Source organism: Hippichthys cyanospilos, chromosome 20 (assembly GCF_059441005.1).
Source record: "Hippichthys cyanospilos isolate Australia breed blue-spotted pipefish chromosome 20, RoL_Hcya_1.0, whole genome shotgun sequence".
Lineage (NCBI taxonomy): Eukaryota > Metazoa > Chordata > Actinopteri > Syngnathiformes > Syngnathidae > Hippichthys > Hippichthys cyanospilos.
This window is the reverse complement of record NC_142388.1, coordinates 7,084,402-7,107,090: the sequence shown is the minus strand read 5'-3', so window position 1 is coordinate 7,107,090 and position 22,689 is coordinate 7,084,402. Positions and strand designations below refer to the sequence as shown.

The window sequence follows — 22,689 nt, the reverse complement described above, 5'->3', positions numbered from 1 at the left end:
ACCATCAGCCAAGGTTTCGCCGATACCATATTTGCACTTTCCTTGCGGAATGAGTCTCTGAAATCCCAAACTAATCGGTGATAAACTGCGGCAAATCCACGAAATGAGGATTGACTGAAATCATAATGATGAGGCATGCATCATTTTTTTTTCTTTTTACGCACTTGAAAACGTGCCTCTTATCCCTTAAATAACAGATGTGTGTGTGCGCATGTGTGTGTGATGCTTGCGCTCCATTACTCTGCTACAGTATGTCTCCAAAGTAGATATGATTAAAGCAAGTTGAAGCTTCACACCGGTGAATGTGTGAACATTTTTTTTTGTTGGAGTGGGTGTTGATGGTCGCGGCGATACGGCCTTTCTTCTCAATCCGATATGTAAACATGACGTGATTACAGCCGAGACACAAGCAAAGCCATCACGCTAATGAACAGCTGTGGCGTATGTGCGCGCCAGCGTGCGCCTCTGAGTCCGCATGTCACGGCCGTATAATTACATGCTGAGATTTAAAAGCCAATTAAACACTTAAACGTGAATGGAATCATATTACGATATTCGGTAAACACACGTATGCACACAGTGCGCGTGCAAAGTATTTCCTTGCCTCGTTATCTATAAGTGCGTGTGAGTCTGCTCGTATTATTTGTGCATTTCTGCATCGGTGTTTATGCGTGTGTGTTTGATAGCCACTAATTATGTCCCTAATTGCTACTCTCAATCATCCGCTGAGAATCAAGGGATTCTTCGCACACGAGCGCAATCGCCAGCAGTGATCAGGCAGAGGGCCAGGGAGCTCGCAGGAGAAGAAAGTTTCATCACTTTTTTTTGCCCGTTTTTTTTTTTTTTTCTTTTTATAATCGCAGTTATTTGAGAAGCAATCAGATTTTACAGCGTGTTTATCTGTAAAAGTACAAGCGGAGAGGGTGTTGTGCGGACGGGGAATTCATCTTGAGAAAATGCTACCTTGCGACCGTGTAGAATTGATAATGATGTCTGACTACTTTTCGGAACATTTGTAAAATAGAATAAAGCTTGTATGGACGGGATTTGGAAATCACAGTTTGCTTGGTGTTTTACGGAATCCAAAAATTTGTTGTGACCAAACGAATCCATCGCACTTCTGCAAAACAGCCCTCCAATATAAAAAGATCCCGAGATGCGCTACGGTAGACGGCCGATATCTCGGAAGATTTTACGATGGGAACAGTAAAAATTGTGTAGCATTCTGAAATGATCCCTCCTGTAACTTTTGATGGGAACAAGGCTGAAGTGTGGAAAAAAAATAAAAACTTTCTTTGAGGTCGAAAAATAGTATTGCTACAGCATGCATATATAAAATGAGCAAGGTAGATACCGTTTTTGTGAAATATTTACCACTACTTATTTTTACGACTTAAAGACTTCATTCACAGGGTCTATTAAAATGATTTTCATTGTTGATATGTTGCGTAAATACATGCATGCGACTTCTAGAAAATTATCAGGCATAGTTCAATTAAAAAACAATGTTTTTATTCTGAACCTACTGAAGCTTGATATATAGTTAGTATCAAGTCAGTTTGCTCGAAGTTTCTTAATTTCTCTCCGAGGCATTTGCATAAGTAAATAAAACGGACCCCCAGGTTACAGCGTCCCTAGCTTATGATTTTTTCACGTTACGAAGTGGAATACTAAGTTTTTTCCTTCTAAGTCTAAGTCCCCCATTTACAGCATTTATCACGCTTTACGGCATCAATAACAATTACAAAATTCAAAATTGGTGGTCATTTTGCGTACGTATGATGGAAGTGGCACCACGCTCATACATTACGTGTCGCTGCATTCGTCAAAATGCTGGTCTGCTATTGGTCGGCCTCACTAAGATGCTGGTCTGCTATTGGTCGGCGTCTCTAAGATGCTTTCATTTCATTTTTAGTTAATATATTTCTTTATCTATGGTGTTATTTAATTATATACATGTATATTATATATAAGTTGCACTTACTATACTATTTTGTGACTAATTTTTAAGAAGTATATACAATTTTGATGTTTTTACCTGGTGGTTTGGCTAATTACCGTAGGTTTCTATTGTCGAACGATTCCAACTCCGGAATGGATTAATTCATTTGGCGGGGGTCCAATGTATTGTTAATTGCCAGCGTTATTTTAAGACATTTGAAAGATGTATATATATATATATATATACATACATACATACATACTGGAACAATGATTGCAATTCTAATAGAAGTATTTGGTGAGGTAGAAAAAAAAACCCAATTTGGTTCACAACCAGTCCAGGATGTACTCGCCAAGATGAAAAGAAAAAAAGATGAATACCAAGGACCAGTTAATCATTTATAGAGGAAAGGGAATTTTTCTCAAAAATACCGACTTATCCCCGTGGGATTCATGTATACAGCTGTTCGACTGATTCTTATTTGACGGTACTGTTGTATCTAATGAATGCATAATCTAAGCCAATACGGAGACAGCGGAGCGAGAAAAGTAGTCAACAGAAGAGTCGGAGAGAATTAACGGAAGCCAGGTGGTGTTCATCTGCGCTACCTTGGGCTCCCAGGAGCGTGTCCCTGATGAACATCTCCAGGACCTGGGCTCGTTTTTCAATTCTATCGGCATCGTCTTCCACTTGCTCTCCATCAGCAGACACCTTAGTTGCCTACAAAGCACACAAGCATGTTAAATAAATGAAAAGGATATTGACTTCCCATGTCAAATGAACAATGACAGGATTATCAATAATTTAGGTTCTGTATATATATATATATATATATTTTTTACTTTTGTCTACTCTCTACATCCATCCACTCTCACAACAAAAAGTTTTAAAAATAGACGATTTAAAATATATTCTACTAAATTGAATAAGCTTGCATAAAAGTTTGGGTAAATTTGTAAAGTGTAAATTTTATATATAGTTTAAAATATATGTGATGTTTTTTTATATATTTATGATTGTAAATATGAATTATGTGCAGTGCATTTTTATGTTCACTAAAATAATCTATCAAACAAAGGGAGACAATGAAGATGATATTGAAGCATTGATTTCAATTTTGAACTGCTATTTAACTACTATTTAATTCAGTTGGTGTTGGACATCCATCCATCCATCTATTTTGTATGAATATGTTGCGACTAAGCATGTCGGCTTGTTTGGTCTGTTCGAGGATGTTTCTGATGGCAGACTATTATAAAAACATGGAATAACTAAAATAATTAAAAAAAAACCCTCCATATACCATCTTTTTGCATAAATATCTCAATATCTCATACCTCATGACCTGCGGCTTATAGTCCAGTGCGGCTTATCTGTGACAAAAATATATATATATATTTTTTTTGCTCAATTATTGCTGCTGTAGCTTATATACTGGTGCGTCTTATAGTCCAAAAAATATGATAATCATAACAATAAGAAGGCGATTTGGATACTTTTTCTGTCTTTAGTACATATACCGTTGCTTGGTATAGGCTAATCTCAAAACCAGTTGAGTTGGGTGCAAAAAAAGGCGATCGGGACGTTCGCATTAAAAATCCATCTGGCTTTGCTAATACCTGCAGAAACCCTGTTAAAATCTCACGTGTCCCCCGAGGCACCTTCGCGTACCGCCTTTTGCCTTAAATCACATTGTCACTCCGTGCCAATCTTTGCTCCGTCACACAACAGCGTAGGACTCAAGTCGGGCAGACTCGTACCCTGCTGTGAAGCTGGTCCATCTCCACAACCAGCGATCCCAAGTTGGAGTCGGCCAGCTGCAGTAATCTCTCCGGGGCTTTCTGAGGTGACAGCATGTGCTGCCGGAGAACGAGAGGAACATGAAGGAGGCGAGTGATGTCTTGACTTTTTGCCTCTGTCTCGTTTTCATTACCTTGAGTTCTTCGGTCATGTTTTCAAAGCGGTAAAGCATCTTGTAGGGTGGCGGCAGGGGCGTGGTTAGAGTGATGTCGGTGATGATGCGATACAGGCGGTCCATGTCACTGATCAGCAAACCCGAGCAGTCGTCGTCGCAAGCTATGAACGTGGGAAGTTCAAATGCAATCTAAATATCATGAATAGCCAGATGCAGAAATCGACGACAAAAAATGTTGTGTTTATGCGAAAAATACTGCAGCGAGTGAAGACGAAATATTCCATTTTTTTTTCTCTTGGAATACAATGACAAGCTATAATCACATTTGTTCTGTTATTGAGAATACTGACAATAAATAATAAAGACAATAAATAAATAAATACCTGGATTAGAAAGTCTAGATTCTTAAAAGATAAGTAAAAATGTCTTTGAGATTGAATGAGTTAATACCGGCATTTGCTAAATTAATGTGATTTTAAATACATTTGTGTGTCGTAATTCAAATTATTTATGATGTTTTTTTTTTTGCCTTGTTCCTTGTTCAGTGGCATCAGTTCTATCCATACATATGTATCAGAAATTTATTAACACCCACAAAAAAAATAGAAAAATGGTATGGTCAGTCTTTGTAGTCTATGACATGTGGATGACACTTAACTGGTTTCTACCGCCACCTACTGTCTTGAGGTCAAACACAAGTCAGCAAAGAATTTTCTGTTTGCTTCCATGGTGCGAATGCCGCTAAATGGAATGTTGCAAAAATCACAGGAAATTCAATCATAATTCCTATTAAAATGCATCTCAAAAATGGTGAGATTAATGGTTTTATATGGTCCAAAATTTGGACAATAATTATTTTTTTACACAAAATCTTACACATCCAGCTACAATCACAAATAAATGTCAGAATCGTTGCAATTTGAATTTTTACATGTTTTAATCATCTGCCGGAAATTCCAGCTCCCTAGTGATTTTTTTTCCCATTGATTCTTTTATGATACCATGAAAAAATCCAAAAAATTTCCATAATTTGCAACATAATGCCACAAGGGTTAAAGAAAATTATTTGAAATAAAATAAATGAAAAATATATTTATTCTGCAGCGTTTCAATGTGCCTCTGCGCACTCAGCTCCATCCCTATTTTTGCAAAGTGTGAAATTTTGATTGTTTTTTATGGCTGCCACTGTCATAACCTTTTGGGACTTTCCGTGAGTGTATCAATCGAACACCTCGGTGTGTGAGAGCACACAGCGCAGGGAGCTAAGCGCACCTGTTATGAGCACACACTGCAGGATGAGAATACACATAAATTGCGCATCAGGGGACACATTCAGACACACACAGAGCGCTACGTGTGTGTGCGTGTAGTCGGGAGTTTTTCTTTCCCTTCTGCAAGCCAGGGGCTGATATATTACTGAAATTAAAATTTCTGACAGGGGGAATCTAAAATAAATTAAACAGAAACACTTTCTACTCCATCAATCTATGACAGAACCAGAGCGTGCGGGATCACACACACACACACACACACACACACACACACACACACACACACGCATGCACACACACAAACACTTCTTAAAAAAAAAAAATTCTGAAACTGATTAACATAACAACTAATCTGTTATTTATTAAGGTGAGTGTAAAGACTGGAAAGTCCCTTTGAATGTATTATGTAAATGCGCTGTGTTTAAATTTTTAAAACACGTGACTTTGGCATAATCAGCACAAAAAGTCATCTTTCGATTATCGCATCACTTAAATCACGACATGTAATATTGAAAAATTTGCATCAATACAGCATGTACCATATGTGAATGTCTTTGTAAAAACTATAGGCACTTTTAGCAATACATATCTTTAGACACCCTGAGTAAAATAATCGATTTCTTTCTAAATGTATATTTTACATGATCAAAGATCATTTCTGGAAATGTGCAAAGGCTGTAGCTATTTAGTCTGTTAATGATTTATGAAAATGAAATACAAATGTGTCCTATGGCTCTGAATATTATACTTCAGTGTTTTAATGCTTGTTTAAAGGGGACACATTTTAATGAGCTAATTTTTTTTCCTGGTAAATGTTTTATATAGCAAATGCAGTTTCATTCCTTAAATTGAATGATTTTAATACTTGAACGGAAGAGAGGTCACATTTTTTTGATTAGGTATTGGAAACATAAACATAAACAAAAAGAGGGACCTTTTATTGTAATTAAGTCAAATTTCATTTCTTTTCAACCCCGATCAATGTTTTTCGTGTTTACCAAATAATTCCATCATTTTTTTTCATGTAAGTCGTAAATTGTAATCTACAATTCAGGAAGTATGGAAATACAAATGAACGAAAGGGTGTTTCCAAACTTTTGATTGAGTGTAAATGAATTATTAATTTGAGAAACCAAACATGTTGCTCAATGCAAAACACACATGACATGCAGATGTGAGCTGTTTGTTTTGGACGGCAGATACAAATGTTGTCATTTATCTGTCTCTCACGTCCATCTGCGTTCAAATCTACCATGATTAGTCTATAGTCATTCTTTAATTGGAAAAATTAAATATTTGCAGTATAATAGTAAAAAGTGAATCTGCCTGGAGGTTTTTCAAATTGCGGTCCCAATAGACCTCATTTAAAAACATCACATTAAATGCAAATTAAAGTGGGACGGTAAAAGTATTACCGGAGGTGCTTTTTCTTTACGTCTTCTTAATAGTTTTGTCTCTTTAATCCAAGGTTTTCTTTCTTATACACCTCCAAGTGGAACACCCGAACTGAAATTTAGAACATTAACCCCGATGTTTTTCTTTCTTTTTTTGGCGGTGGTAGAAGGGCTATTCCCTTTGTGTACAATAATGGTAAAAATGTGATGATAGCAAAAGTAACTACGCTGTATATTTATAAAATTGAAATAGAAATATTTATTGTCATAATTAGAGTAGTATGACTTTTGAAGACTTTTGCATTTCAGAATCAAAGGGAAGTTTACATATGTCATAAATTGGCCGCTACTCCCACCGGGTGGTTTTGGGGTGCCAACACAAACATTTCGATTGCATCCCATTTGCGAGCTGCATTTGAAAGAATTGATGCAAAAGTCAGAGGAAATTCATGATAAAACATTGAGTTTTCAAAATATCCAAAATTCACAATATTTCCAATTTTGAATGGCAGTAAATGAGCCCGACATGGGCTAAATCTGACACCTGTAGCGTGTACCTCTTAACCTCCCGTTTGCAAGCATTTGGAAGGGATGGCAGCGCGGCAAATTTAAAGTCGGCATGTTTTGACAATCTATGCAACATTTTAACCTCACGGTGTTTTTTTTTTTTGTATACTTTTACTTAACAACACACATCAAAAACATCAAAAAGCCCGAGCTGGCTTAAAATTTTCCGCAGGTTTAAAGAAAAATTGTCGAGCGGCATCCTGGAAAACTCTTAAGTTCAACCTTTAAGGTTGTATTGTAGTCAACCAGGAAAGTAAAAAAAAAAAAAAAAGCAAACAAATAAGAACCTTTCATTATCGTCAATCAAACCTCATTGCAAAGCCTAAACTGTTAGCAAGTCTCCATTACTGCGAGCTACGAAGCGGAGCGCTAAGCTAGCTGATTGCCTCGGCCCATGTGAGCCATCAGGACTCGCTATTATGGTCTGGCTGCACCGGCGCAATCGCAAAGCTAATGCGCGGACGCATGCTTGGTACCTGGACATGTCCAGCAATCACCTCTGCCACCAGCTAACAGTAATTTCTTATCAGCATCTGTCTTCCAAAATTCTTTCTATACTCTCCCTCATTCACACACGCCTACCGCAAGACATGCTAATGGAACTAAATTGCCCCCGCCATTATGATCATATTACGTTTAAATTAGCTCCAAATGACATTGAAATTATTGCCTAAATGACTGGAATTTCAATTCTGATGCAGACCCCTCCGTCTCCCGGGGCAACGGGGTGAAAGCGGCTCATTTGCACTTGCTCGGTAAAATTAAGTCAAAACGGCTACATCAGGTGAATGCGCACGCTGTCGGCGCCTGCGGAGAGACGATTGGAGGAGAGAAAAAAATAGTGAGTGAGGGAGGACGCCTGTGGGCACACAGTTTAGCGTTTGGCAATTTTGTGTTGGTGCTGCTGTTGGGAAGCAGAACTGCATAATGATTTTACTTTTCCTTTTTTTCTTAAATCAGAACAGTGTTGTATTGTTTACATCAGGGGTTCTCAAACTTTTAGACCCACATTTTCCAAGGACCCAAATTGCAATTGTTTGCGGAAACAAAACAAATCATTTTTATTCACCAACTAATTCAATTTGACAGCAAGTATATTTGTTACTTTTCTGCCATATTGAAGTTTACAAACAAGTTTCCGTCGAATATTTAGTCAAAAACAGCACTATAAAATAAAATGCCGCTTTAGCTTTTGGTGGCCTTGTTAGCAAGCAATTGTAGATACGAAACACATTTTGACTAATTTATAAATTATTAAGTTTTTAAAAATCTATTAAACTGGTTGAATTGATTGCTTTTGTTACTTTCACAGCACAATATAAAATAAAACAAAAATTTCACAAATACATATTTTTGTTGAGGAACTAATTATTTCGCGGACCCCACTTTGAGAACAAGTTACTTACATCATAAGTCGCGATTCCTGACTCAAGACAGTTTCTGCGATTAAAAAAAGTCTAATAGCTTCCTTCCAGGAAGAACTTCAAAATAAAAGCATAACAAGGCATTCGTGTCCATACATTATTTGGTTATGGTACTTTTTTTTTTTTAAGTGTTGGCTGGATTTCTCACGACGTTTGGCGGTGTGTTTTGCACAGCTCACAGCGCTTTTGTTTTCCATTGCACTCATTGCACAACAAGCAAAAAATTAAAAAAAATAAAATCTAAAATCTCGTGCTGTGCAAGAACGAGAAATCTCATGACATTGCGATCTCGCAGGACCTTGTTATACGAGTCTTGTGCCATTCCTAATTAGATTTTTTTTTTTTACGTACAAGATGTCCACTGATGATAGTTACCCCTGGCACATGTATGTTCAAATGCCATATGTTTGTTTTTTTTAAGAGGGCGGATCTTGGGGTAAATTGTGTAAATTATATATCACCTAATATATAGATGTAGAAAACATTTAGAAAACTATTATTGTGATTCTTTTTCATTAAAATATAACTTAACACACCAACAAGACAGATAAATAATATTAATTCAAATCGCAAAAGTGAAATCGTATGTAATGCTGTGTGTTAGTCCTTACAGATGATCCCAGATGGTCCACACACATGCCTTTCCATGCACTGGTCGCAAGACCTCCCGGACGCCCCAAAAGTGCACTGGCATTGGCCGGTGACAGGGTCACACGGTCCGGGCAAGGATCCCCACGGGGAACACTTACACTCCTCGCATCGACCGCCAGGCATCCGAGGGTTACCGTAGTAACCGGTGGAACACCTGAATGTGGGGATAAAAGTGCGACGTTATAAGTTTTAACAACGTCGATTTGTAGTCGTCGTAAAAGCTTCGAAATTAAACCGTAACTACGGAGAGATGGACAAAATACACAATTGAATCTTTTACAAATAAAAATGAACAAAATGAAATTTTGCTTCTGACCTTTCGCAATATTTTCCCTCATATCCCTCAGGACACGCTGTACAGCGGTAGTCATCGTAGCCTTCGGTGACGCAGAATGGACTAAAACTGTACACGCAGAAAGAGTTCAGTTCATGAAAGCCGAGCAACATGACGCAATGGCAAAGCATATTAAACATCCATTGTATTTGCCTTGGCGGTGAAACAAACAATCAGCATTGCCACTAATTTAGTCACATTCAGGCAAAGGACACAATTTGAAACAATTATTACAGTGAAGCCAGGGGTTATGTCATCTGTGGCTTATGTTTTTTTCATGTTACAAAGTGGAATAATAAGGTTTTTTGTCCCCTCTTTTTCTCACGCTACGGTATTAAGAACTATCATGACCTGTGGGGTTGGCTGTGTTTATATTGTTTTGCCTCCCTCTTCAGGCGTTTTTAGATAATTGCTCTTATTTTCTATTCGAGTCAAAGTGTCTGCGCTGCAATATGTCTCTTGTCTCTTGTTGTTTAAAATGTATGTACAATTTTGATGTTTTTACATGGGGTTTTACACTCATTAGCTAATTGGCTCGGAAAATAATGTGGGAATTGGAGGAGGAAACAAAAATGAAAACGTAGAATATTTGGAAAGATGGGACTTTTTAGAATGAACAAAAAATAAATAAATCTGGGGATGTGACTCATTGGAATATGTTGACATTGTGAAGGTGAAACTCTTTGGACAAATGTAGATGTAAATCAAGGATGAATATCATAGAAATAAGAACAATTATATTGGTCAACGACGTGGAAATCGTTAGTAGAAAACTATGGAATCTTAGTTATATGTAAAGAATTGTGTGAATGTTCAAAATTGATCACGTGAAGTGACTGAGATGAACATTTAAATTTTTAAATTCTTTTATGGCAATGAATGGGTATTTTTGGGGTGAAAACTGACTTGTTTGGAATGAAAAATGTAAAAGCCCAGGAAATGTGAATTTTCAGAACATGTTGAAGTTACAATGGTTTGATTCAGTCACAAAATGTCGAACTAACAGAAAAGCAAAAAATAGCAGTCGTAAAAGTTAACAATCAAATAAGTTTAAAAGTAATAACACAAATAAAGATAAAGAAGAAGTGGAAACCACATACTTGTTCTCAGGATTTGGCAGGGGGCAGGCACATGGTTTGCAGTCGTCATGGAATCCACGCACCACGCCGTAGAATCCCGGAGCGCAGCGCTCGCAGTGATCTCCCTCTGTGTTGTCTTGACAGTTCTTTTGTGCACAAATACAGACACAAGTGCTGCTAATATCTGTATGCTAAGAGGCCATAAAAACTATTGTACATAGAAGAAAACAGCTTGATCTAATATTCATTTTATTATAGATAGATAGATCCAATGGCATGTTAATGCTCGATCTTGATAGACAGAATGACAGATAGACAGGTAGACAGAGATAGATGGATGGATGGATGGATGGATAGATGGATAGATGGATAGATAGATAGATAGATAGATAGATAAGCCAAACTATCGTTGCATAGGTGTATTCTTAATGTTATGGGATTTATCTACATAAGAGCGTTTGTAATTCTCCCTGGCAGGCAGGGTCATAACTTGTTGTGCAGTTTGTGTTCATTAAAAGGAGACCTTCAATCAGCTGCAACAGGAAGTTGCATTTCCATTAACTTCCTGTGTTCCTCGTTACTGCTAATTACCCCAGAAACAAACTCGTTTAACGTTTTCAATTTGGCTCGCTCGGTTAGAAAATTCTAATGATGCCGTTATGGAAGGCGCAGTGAAAATGAGCAAGGAAAGCAGAAATGGCTTTGAGGCAGAAGAGAGGTAGAAATAAAACAAGTTAAAAGGAAACGTAAAAGAAGCGGGTGAAACGGGCTTTTGTAAAAACAAAATGAACAGAAGCGAACCAGGTTGGATCAAACGTTTGAAAAATACTAGATTGAGTGAAAAGAAGAGAGCCATCTATTCCGGAAAGATTTAAAGCAGATTATACAGAAAGGCGTCAAACTCCAGTCCTTGAGGGTCGGTATTTTCTCCCCAACAAACCAGATTCAAACGACGATCTTATTAGCAAGCTCTGCCGGAGCTTGAAAATAATCCTAATCACTTGAATCAGGTGTGTTTGAGAGAAAACTGGTCCTCGTCCTTTGAGGACTAGAATTTGACACCTGGGCCTTACAGCCTAAATGGTTCCAACTACAGGAGATGATTTGGGCCGGGTTGCATTGCCGAGTCACCTATCTAATCATACAGTATGTGTAAAAGAAGCATAATTTAACAATTCATATTTGCTGTGTGTAACTACTGTGTGAATGAGCTAACGCCAACTCGTAACATCCATCTATAGGGCGGAAAATTCAAATCTCAATCCAATGGTAGTTAATATGCTAATTAGCAGATATTTGAGCCAAAGATGTTCAGATGATAAGGCTGCCGTAGAGATATTTTGGGGCAAAATCCCTCACGCTGCAGTTTTAAATAAGAACTGGGTTGAAATTGTGTAGCTATGAAAACAAAAGCTTTCCTCCATTCAAGAGGGCAACACTCTTGCTAAGGAGTGTGAAATTCCAATCCTCTCCTCTTGAAGTACCTTTGGCCACGATCAAGAGCACCAGAATGACATGAAATATGAATAAGCCCGGTCTTGTTAATTACGGCGAGGCTAATTAAACTTCTTTTCTCAGTCTCGCCTTAATCTCCCTCCCAGAAGCTATCGGGCATATGGCTGTGTGTGGCGCTTCTACCTCAAATGTGTCTCACGCAAGCTACCTGGCATATGGATGTGTCAGGGTCACAGGTGCTGGAGTGGCCGCTGCACTGGCACTCAACACAGCTGCCCATCCCCAAAGCGGCGGGGACTCTGGAGGCCGGAGCAGATGCGTACGAGCCGCCGCGAAGGCGGTAGAAACCTGCCGCGCACTCCTGCGGAGGAACACGCATCAAACGAGGAGAAAGCAAAAGACAGGCGTAAACAAAGCAGGCGAAAACCTTGTCGAGCATCCCATCTTTTATACGTACCCGTGTATTCCCGCAGTCATCATAAAACGCGAACGAGCCGAGACAACGCTACTCATGGGCTCATAATTATCCTAAATTGCGTTTTCTCAAGGCAACTGTTGACCTCCGCTTTCACACATCCAGCCAATTAAGGGTTATTCCCCTCAGTGACTTTTGAACACACAACAGCGCACACACATGCGCGCACACACATATGCAAGGTAACTCTCCATCCCTGTGTGCTCAGCAATAATTAATGAAGTCCTTTTAAAGAGCCATCTGCTCGCGCTAAACGCCCGTTTTTGAGATACTTTAATAACGGCGGCGGTAACAAACACGATGCCCATCTGTTGGCGGAGCAGGCGACAAAAGTTTTAACTTGAGGTACACTTTATTATTTGCCTTCCGGTTGGCGCCCTTCAGATAATAAAGAAGGATGGTTAGTTAAAAAAAAAAAAAAAAAAGATCCACAAAATGACCATCGCCAAGCCGAAGTGGCGTGCGTGTATCATAACACGCTCTCTAGAAAATCCGCACTCGACTAAAAATGGGCTTAGCCCTCTTTGCTTTCTGTGGCTTAAGAAGAGAAGCCAGACTCAGTTGAATTGCTTTGACAAACATCACAATTGAATGGAGGGGCCTAATCCTAAGAGAGGCAAAGCAAAACACAGGCGGCAATTTCAAGCTCAACATGCCTCAAAGTTTCTTTTCGCTCAACAAGTTTAAAAGAGACCAGCATGTATTTGATGTTTACATGATTAAATAAAGATTTAACTTGGCAGGATTTTTGGAGACATTCAAGATGTGAATATGAAAATAATCGAACGTCCATTCACAAGATTATTTTCTGTGTACGCGCATAGGCTGAGTATTAGCAAAAATATTAATATAATGCCCAGAACTCACAGATGCATCGATCAAAACATCAAAGACCTCCAGAAGGCATTCAAGAACTTGAACAAAGAACATTACTATAATTATACAATAGTCACTCAAATCATTATTAAAATAATTGTGGAACCCATCCCCTGACGATGCAACCAACCACACTATTCGTAGTGCAAATATTGACTGATTATTAACAAACCGATATGATGGGCGTAAACTTTGTATGTATAGTTTAAAGATTCAAGACTTTGATTGTCACACTAACACTACACAAAGAAATCCTTATTCTGTTCACTTCCCCAAGCAGACTTACAGTCCACACAATAGAGCAAATAATAAAGTAGGCAATAAAAAAAAATAATAATGAAGAACTAATACAGGAATAGACTCATATTCTGAACATATGGAGGAGATGGAGTGGAAGAAACTATAAACATATGAAGATGATTGTGTAAAATATTATATAGTTAGTAGCTTTTCTGCACCGTGCAGGCTTGGTAAGGTGCATGTGTGCTGTCTATCAACGCATACTCTAATATATGCAGTCTAATCATTACACTCTAATGTAACTCTGATACATACAGCCTAAAGTCTATCTATCCATCTATCCATCCATCCATCCATCCATCCATCCATCCAATGGTGATCCTTTCCTCAAAATAACAAACAAAATCCAGAGACATCCTCCAAAAAGTAATGCTTGTATGCTGTATTTAAGTATTCATTTGTGCTTATTTGGTCATGGACGCACCTCACAGGACAGTCCGGAGTATCCAATCGGACATTCACATTGTTCTATTTGGTAGGCTTTCTCACTCTCCCTGGTGGGTGTACCTGCCTCTGCCACAGTGAGACTGATTTCTGAAATACTGCCAGGGACACAAAAATGTATTTTAGTTCGGATGCCTGTATTTAAGAAAAGAGTTTGCGTTTTACCGGCTGTGTCTCATCTGGTTGCCATGTGACGCCTTGATGAGGATGTAGTCCACATGGAACAAAACATCCATAAAGTCTTGACGTGTCATTGGCTGTCCATCTGCATGCCTCCATTCGTGCTATAATCAGAGATACCACATTGTAAATTAAACATAACACAAGCAAAAGACAATTTCAATTGCCCAATCTTCAACATACCTCTGTCATGTCAATCTCCTGCCGCGTGAGCTGACCAATCTGGAGTCCGGCTACGTGCCGTGTCATCACGATGTTGTGGTTAGCGCCACCCTTGATGATGACCTGAGGTTCGTACGACGAGGGCCCGGTTTCATCTCTGGCCTCGTAGTACACAGCGTACTTCAACTTCCCACCGTATGCTGTGATCTAGTTGGGGAGGATGGATCAATGACTATATATATATATATATATATATATATATATATATATATATATATATATATATATGAGAGTTTACCTACCATGGAGCCTCGGAATTGCTGTGGTAGTTTCCAGTAATAAGGCTCAGAAAGAACTGTGGTGACCAGCTCAGCATGTGCGAGGATCTCGGGGTGTTGGAAGCTTACGCCTGTTTTCGTCTCAACAATGCTGTTTTTATCCACCAGGGGGAGCACCGTCTGCTCTCGCCTCATTGTGAGCTGAAATGCATAGACAGTTGTGGAAAAAAAATAGTTTGTACGTGTCATATTTGGCATCGGTTGACAATAGCCGTTCAATTGAAATGTTGAAATTTTTGACAGTTATAATCATGTTATGCAGGAATTTGCTATTCGTGACCAGGCTTGTTTTCTAGCCCCGAAAAAAAAGCAGGGTCCGCTTTCTACTGTGAAAGTGTTTGCAGGTGTTTTTAACTTTTTAACTATTGCTGTTTGATATGAATAATATTTGAGTAATTTGAATAATATTTTGAGTTATTACCAACAGCCCGAAGTAAATCAAAGTGTTTTTCATCCATGCTGTCTCTCATTTTATTTGTTTTCATTTCAGTTAGGCAAATGATATCAGGAGTTCATTATAGACTCTGGGATATCATTGACTGGAGTGTTTTTAAAAAAGGATCAGGGATCTTTTTTTTTAGTTTTTGGAAAGGCTAGGTTAGAAAGGCAGTATCTGAACTTTATTAAGCTTATATTGTATAATGTTTGCATATTAGTAGAGACGGTCACATATTAATTCAATATTATTTCTACCCCAACACGCATTTACATTTTTCCTTAACCCTAGTGCAGTATTTTGTTCAATCCCTAGGTTTTTACATCAAAGGGAAAGCATTAGGCACTAGGGAGCTGAAATTTTACCCAAATGGTGACAACATGTCAAAGTTCCACATTGCACAACCACTTTGTTATCACACTACCAGGAGTGTTCCATTCATTGGCTAAAATACCGCAAGAATGATGTGTGAAAAAAAACTCTTAAAAATCCTCAAAATACTTCCAATGGGTATCTCAAGTCACTTTGTTGCAATTTATAAGTCAACAAAGATTGTGTGTACCCACCCACATCCTGATGAGTCCCTGTGACTCGGTGCAGGAGTTTGTCAAGCCGTAACAGTAGCATTTGCTGCAGCCAAGTGGATTTTGTAGGGTCAATCCAAACGTGTTGGGCTTGCAACGGTCACAGTAGTCTCCCATCACATTTTCCTTTAAGAATATGTAGAGGTTTAGTGTGTTTTTGTCAAAGTCATACACTTCAAATTGCCATCACATATATATGTATATACCTTGCAGCTGCACTTCCCAGTTCGATCTGCGCAGGCACAAATTCCTCGCTCCAGGTCGCAAGTTTCACTTTCCGATCCTGAGATGTTACACTCACACGCTGTGCACTGTCGGGAAGAGATAATTACTTCATTTTCACGACAATTGTTAAAAAATCATTAAATCATTCAAGCCAAATTACATTTTTACTTTTTTTCTTCTTTGTTTTTCAAGTCCAGAGATTTCATCCTGGATACTTACTTTCAATTTTTAAGTGTTTGGCTAAAAATGGTTCTTAAAATTAGTTAATGAAATTGATTACCTAAAGCAATTATGTACTTAAGTTAATTGTAATTACCTGGGGAAAGTCTCTGTAGCCCAGCTGACATTCGTTGCATTTCTCTCCTCTGAAGGAGTCGTGGCAAAGGCAGCAACCGGTGTTGACGTTACACTGCTGTGTCACGGAACCCACAACACTACAGCCACACTCCTGCGCACGCAAACCAATAACATTTTTACTCAAATGGAACCAACAAAAATAAAAGCCAAACCACAAGATGGAGAGATGCTTTTTGGCTTTTCTCAAGGTGCCCTTGAACGTGCCGCCACCTCAAAACACCTCTTTTTTTTTAATAGTACTATCAAGCTGTTCTTAAGACATGCTTTTATTTATTTCTTCATTTGTTTCTGATTTTTATCCTGACAAGGGTCACAGGCTTGCTGGTGCCTATCCCAGCTGGCGTCAGGCAGGCAGTAGGCAGAATTGCCACAGAGACGAACAACCATTCACGTGCCCAATAACACCTAAGGACAATTTTGTATGTCCAATATGCCTGCCGTGCATGTTTTTGGAATATGGAAGGCAACCGGAGTACTGCAGACAAAAAGGGCCTGGGGAGAACATGCAAACTCCACACAGGAAGGAACTGTGAGGCGGACGTGCTGTGCCATGGATATATATATATATATATATATATATATATATATATATATATATATATATATATATGTGTGTGTGTGTGGCGGGCTGTCGAAAATCTGTATTTTTGTTGTATTACAAATGACATTAACCTTTTGAATTCATTTTTTAAACCCCTATATGTATACAGGTGAGTATGTGTATGAGTCAAAGTCGTGCTTTGAAGGGTCCAATTTCAGAGTGTTACAGCCTGACTTTCAAGTAGTTGAAAGTGGTTCCTTTGTTACTGAGCCGTGCATGATAAATTACATGGACTGCAGTGGTCATGGTACCTTGCATCCAGTCATGATATCATGGCCCCAGTGATTTGGGGCGCAGCGGTCGCACCTCTCGCCAAGTGTGTTTGGAGGACAGATACACTGTCCTGTGTCGGCGTCACAGTTATTGCCCACGTGGCTGCAGTGGCATGCTGTGACAGAGCGGAGGAGAAATATTAGCACCTTATACCCAATAATTCCTCTTGATCGTTTTTATTGCGGGAATAAATATTTCATAACTCAAATCACTAACGCAGGAATGCGTTGCATGCGTAACCACCATCACTGTTTCATTTAAAATATTTTTAAAGATATGGCTTCAGAGTAAGCAGCAGGATATTTAACTTCTGATTTGTTTCACTGTAAAATAGGTGCGACCTCAAAAACACAAGCATCATATTTACGGGCGAAACTTCAAAATGAGCCATAGCAAATAAATCCTAAGCTTATCATTTGTGACGCCGGTGTGACTGAGCTAGCTGTTTGTTCCTGCTTGTTCTTGGCTGTCAATTTTGCTTGGCATCCTTGACATCTTGCCTAGGAAGATATGATGGGGGGGAAGCGCTATTCATAGTCACCGCACTTAATCCTCATTTTCGGCAGCGCAAATAAAGTTTGCGACACCTGCTCCCCGCCGTGCCGAGTATTCGCAACGGATGAGTCAAACATCAGAGAAGTTCAAATATAAACATTACCAATTATGAGACTACAGGCTTGAAATAGAAACTTTGAAGCATTTGGATTCACAAGGAAAGCCATTGCTTCTATTAAAGTGGAGGTTAGCCTATGAGTCACTAATAAATATTTGTCCACAAAAAATAATCAACAGAAAGAATCAGGCCTGCACTAAAAAGAAATAATTATAGCTGTTCACAGAAAATTATTAACCATAAAACATCCTCTTTTGGGATTACAGTATAGATCTGTTCATATAAAGCATTAACATAATGATTAACATTTGTCCACAAAAATAAATAGTAACATAAAGCGACAGACTTTTTCTCAGAAATAATTATAATATTTGTCCAAAGAAAAATATTCAACTTTTGGGATGATAGTTGAGATGTGTTCACGAAAATAAATCATTAACTTGACAGGTAACGAGAGGTGGAATGTGACAAGTTGGTTCAAACCATTCTGAGGGAGAATCTGGATTTTTTTAAAGAGTGAAATTGAATAACCTACTGAACATCTGGCTTACATTTTCCCAAAACGTATTTTTTGTATTTTAAAACTCGAGTACCCCCTGGAGTTCCTTCAAGTACCCCCAGGGGCACCTGTATCCCCATCTGAGAACCGCTGGATTACTCTGCGGCTTTTCTTACGTGTGCACCCTCCTTCCTGGAAGTTGAAGAATCCTCGCGAGCAGCGGTCACACTTTGGGCCGGCGACACCCGGCTGGCACCGACACTGACCGTTTTCATCGCAGTCAAACGACTTGGAGCCGAAGGAGTTACAGTGACACGGTACGCACTGTCCACCTATGGCAAGACCGTACGTCTGAGCCTGGAGACAAACAGGAGCGGGCAAGGTGAAAAGGGCTGCCAAGACTTCCAAACGGCTTAAAGAGCGGAAAGCTTCACTGCACACTTTATTTTAGCTTCACATACTGTAAATGCTGTGCATAGTGAATATATACAGTGTGTTAGTAGATGCTTGGCCAATAAATATTTTTATTCTGAAACCTTTGATGTCATTGAACACAGCACTAAAAAAGAAAAAACACAATTTTGAGTTAGCAGACTGGGTTGAAAAAAAAATGAAATCCATTGTATTAAAAATGACAGCAAATCATGCAATTCGGGCAAAATGTCAAAAGCACACAGCAGGGTTTACTTCAAATATTTTCAAAGTGTGAAACAATGCCAGATGGGTTTTTTTTTTTTTTTTTAATGGATTTTCTTCAGGGCTTAATATAAACACCTACAAAACAATGATTCCGGTTATTAATAAAATACCCCTTACAAATTTCTAAAATAACTTCTTCAATCCCCAAAAAAAAAGACATTTTTGCATTTTTTACGGCTCAAATGTTCAATCACAAGTACTTATTCATTTTTTCAAATCCTAAAGGAGGTTCCACGTATGGCTGGTACTATTAGATATATATTTTGGATTGATGTTTTTTTGTTTTGTTTTGTTTTCATGGCTTATGTTTTCTTTTTCAATCTTCTTTCTTAAATAGGAGCAAGGCACCTTTCTGGTTTGAATCCACGCAAACAACTTAAGACAACAAGAAACACCTGGATAAGGGCCTGGATGAAGCTGATTGGTCAACAACAAGGGCCCAGTTGCCAACCTGGGCCAATAAATGGCCAATAACCTGGGCCCTTGTTGTTGACCAATCAGCTTCATCCAGGCCCTTATCCAGGTGTTTCTTGTTGTCTTAAGTTGTTAGCGTGTATTCAAACCAGAAAGGTGCCTTGCTCCTATTTATTTGGGCCTGTTGAAAGCAGACTTTTCCCCCTATTGTTTTGTTATATTCACTTTATTTATTTATTTATTTATTTATTTTTACAAGAATCTCCGTTCATTAAATACATCGACACACGTGAGTGCTCCCATTGGACAGAAATGACAAGGGTAGCAAACAGAGCACGAACCAGGATATTGAGAATATCATTGAATGCAATCCTACTCTGCATATTTTTGCTTTGCAAAACAATCGTGAGCGTGAAGACCAGCTCATAAAATGCAAGTTTTACGAGGTACTGCTTAAATTTTGGACCAACATCGGCGAAAGATTGCAGCAACCCGAAGGAATTGACATGCTCTACGTTCCTGGACTCACAAAGCGTGGCAAAACACAAGAAGAATCAGGTAAGAACTTTAGTACAACATATACTGCAAACTAATTTTTGACATATCTGGCTATGATGGCGTGTTGAGCCCTGAAAATTCTAAAACAAATATTTTTTTCTGATTATACGACTTTAGTATCCTGGAGTGAAACTTGAAAGGCTTCTGATGACTGTGTAAAAACATTTTTTTTTTTTTAACAAATGGTTCATTATAAATAAATCATTATTAAATTTAAACAAAGTATATTATGTCTGATGCCAGACAAATTAAATAATTCAAAATTACTGTTATTTCAACAGAAACTATGTAGGACTGTTGTATTGTTTTTTTTTTTTTTTTTGGTGGGCGGGTATAAGGTGAAAGTAAATGGAAAAGTCGACATAATGCACACTCTATTTTTTCATGATAAAGGATTTGAATAGCATGGAATCAGGAATATGTGGCGTCAGTGTCTTATTCCAAAATGAATATTGCCGATCCCTGCCTCCATTCTTTGTTTCTCTTTATTATATTAAGTCACCAGACAATCCCAGTTGGCATGTAATCTATAAACAAGTCACACTCACTCACACCTGTTGATAATTTATAGATTTTCGTTAACCTAACGTGGATATTTTTGGAATTCGGGAGGAAATTCAAGTGCAAGGGAAAATGAATGAGATTCCAACCCTGGACCTCTCAACTGTGAGGCAAATGTGTTAACTCCGAGGGCATGCGCTGACCTTGTTAAACATGTATATAAAAAAATAAATTCGAAAGCCCGTTAATCATAACGTCACACACCGATATTCACACTTGAAATCGCCACAACCGTGCCGCATGCCAAGCATGGTTCCCGTGCAGTTTTACCGCAGCACTGGGCCAGTACGCCCCCCTCGGACAACCCCCCGTGCGAGACGGGCCGCCGAATCTCCGCTGCACGGCCTCCACGGGGACGCGCTCCACCGGGCGCCTTGTTTCCCGCCTCTCGTAACCTTGGCGACGGCGGTCGCAGCGCGCGCCCGTAAATCCCGGGCGACATATACAGCGGCCCTCAACGTCGCAGCGTTGAGAGACGGAACCGAGGTGGGTGCAGCGGCAGGCCACGCACTGGTGACGCTCGGCATCCCACCGGTAGTTAGGCTGGACCAATCACAACACAGATCACGTGGAAATACGAAAAGATGGGAAAAATAGGAACATTTGTGTTTGTATTGCATTTAGGCATGGGACGATATCTGCTTTCCCATGGTTTTAATGTCCTCATCATTGCATCTGTACATGGATTGTAAAATTAAGGTTAAAAATAAACATTAGAGATACATCTGGAAATACATTTGTGACATTTACCGTATTTTCCGCACTATAAGGCGCTATGGTGCGCCTTATAATCCGGTGCGCCTTATTTATGGATCAATATTGAGATTGGGATTCGTAGATGGGGAACGAACTGATAAAGTAAGCTTTACCTGTTACTTTTATGTGTTTACAGTTGAACAAGGTTGCTCATATTGACATTGCCTTATTATGCTATTGAGAGTTTAGAGTTATTATTGTTTTTACTTTGAGTATTACTATATTGTGATTGCACTGGAGGAAAAGTTCCCTGATATAAATGTTGCACTGCATGTTATACTTTACTGTTCAAAGATAAACTGTCACGGAAATACTAATAAAATAAAACATAAGACAGTTGTTTATTCATTTTGGGAGTGAATGAAGTTGTCAGAAAGCTGGTTTGTAATCTATTAATAAAGTTTGACTGCTTCTTCTGTTGCGCATTATAATGCGGTGCGCCTTATAAATGGAAAACGTTTTAAAATATATCATTAATTGAGGGTGCGCCTTCTAATGCGGAAAATACGATAACTAAATCAAGACACCATTGTACTAGTTTTGATAAAACAATAAAAAATGAGAGTGGGGGGAAAGCGATAATCGTCGTCATAATCATAAGGTCATTTCAAAGCGACAGGAATGGGAATGGTGCCGGAAGAAATTGTGAGCACGGTGCATTAGCGTGTCAAAACACTTACCATGCAGTCATCACACTGGCGTCCAATCACATTTTCCCTGCACTGGCACCGCCCGCTCTCCTTGTCGCAGACTTCCGAGATGGAGCCATTAATATGGCACTGACAGCCTGCAACAGGAGAAGTGTCATATTTTGCATCAATTATGTGGATTTGAAGAGTTCACTTGACGCTACTTTAAAGTGCTTAAGGTCGTCTCCAGGATTAGCTGTTGACATCCACTTTATTATCCTGTTAAGCAAAGTGCTTCTCTTCCCAAATAAAGTCTTCAGGCCACGTCTCTTTATTTTAGAAAAAGCACAAATCAAGGCTCGATTAAAGAGGTGTGGAATGGCTGTTTTATTTCTTCAAGTATTTCTTGGGCAAAAAAAGAAGTAGGACTGTACTTTAAATTTCATATTTTACAAACACACACACGTTTTATTGAGAGGACATTATTAGTTCTAATTTAGTTCTTCTTGGGGCACATATTTTCCATTCAGACCAAATATTGCTTAGTGAAGGTTCTGCATTCCCTTCAAAATTGCTTGTTTTGACTCCGTTCTGTATATTGTGGATAGAGCATCAAAGGAATGTACAATATTCTTTTCCTTTATATGATTTTTCTTTTCAAATAAATCTTCCCAGCC

General features: G+C 38.7%; 1 protein-coding gene across 1 annotated transcript in view; it reads right to left on the bottom strand.

The window, feature by feature from the left end:
• lama2 (laminin, alpha 2) overlaps positions 1 to 22,689 on the bottom strand; it is a 130,971-nt gene that overhangs the window by 34,153 nt on the left and 74,129 nt on the right. The window contains exons 22-39 of the mRNA XM_088403944.1: positions 22,064 to 22,170; positions 20,898 to 21,170; positions 18,572 to 18,752; positions 17,262 to 17,398; positions 16,369 to 16,500; positions 16,034 to 16,138; positions 15,810 to 15,953; positions 14,772 to 14,948; positions 14,491 to 14,676; positions 14,293 to 14,411; positions 14,108 to 14,225; positions 12,241 to 12,393; positions 10,599 to 10,723; positions 9,481 to 9,567; positions 9,125 to 9,318; positions 3,876 to 4,018; positions 3,703 to 3,801; positions 2,551 to 2,662 (exon numbers count right to left, since the gene is read on the bottom strand). Coding sequence (XP_088260070.1) covers positions 2,551 to 2,662; positions 3,703 to 3,801; positions 3,876 to 4,018; positions 9,125 to 9,318; positions 9,481 to 9,567; positions 10,599 to 10,723; positions 12,241 to 12,393; positions 14,108 to 14,225; positions 14,293 to 14,411; positions 14,491 to 14,676; positions 14,772 to 14,948; positions 15,810 to 15,953; positions 16,034 to 16,138; positions 16,369 to 16,500; positions 17,262 to 17,398; positions 18,572 to 18,752; positions 20,898 to 21,170; positions 22,064 to 22,170 — 2,592 coding nt within the window. The remainder of the gene's footprint in view (positions 1 to 2,550; positions 2,663 to 3,702; positions 3,802 to 3,875; positions 4,019 to 9,124; positions 9,319 to 9,480; positions 9,568 to 10,598; positions 10,724 to 12,240; positions 12,394 to 14,107; positions 14,226 to 14,292; positions 14,412 to 14,490; positions 14,677 to 14,771; positions 14,949 to 15,809; positions 15,954 to 16,033; positions 16,139 to 16,368; positions 16,501 to 17,261; positions 17,399 to 18,571; positions 18,753 to 20,897; positions 21,171 to 22,063; positions 22,171 to 22,689) is intronic.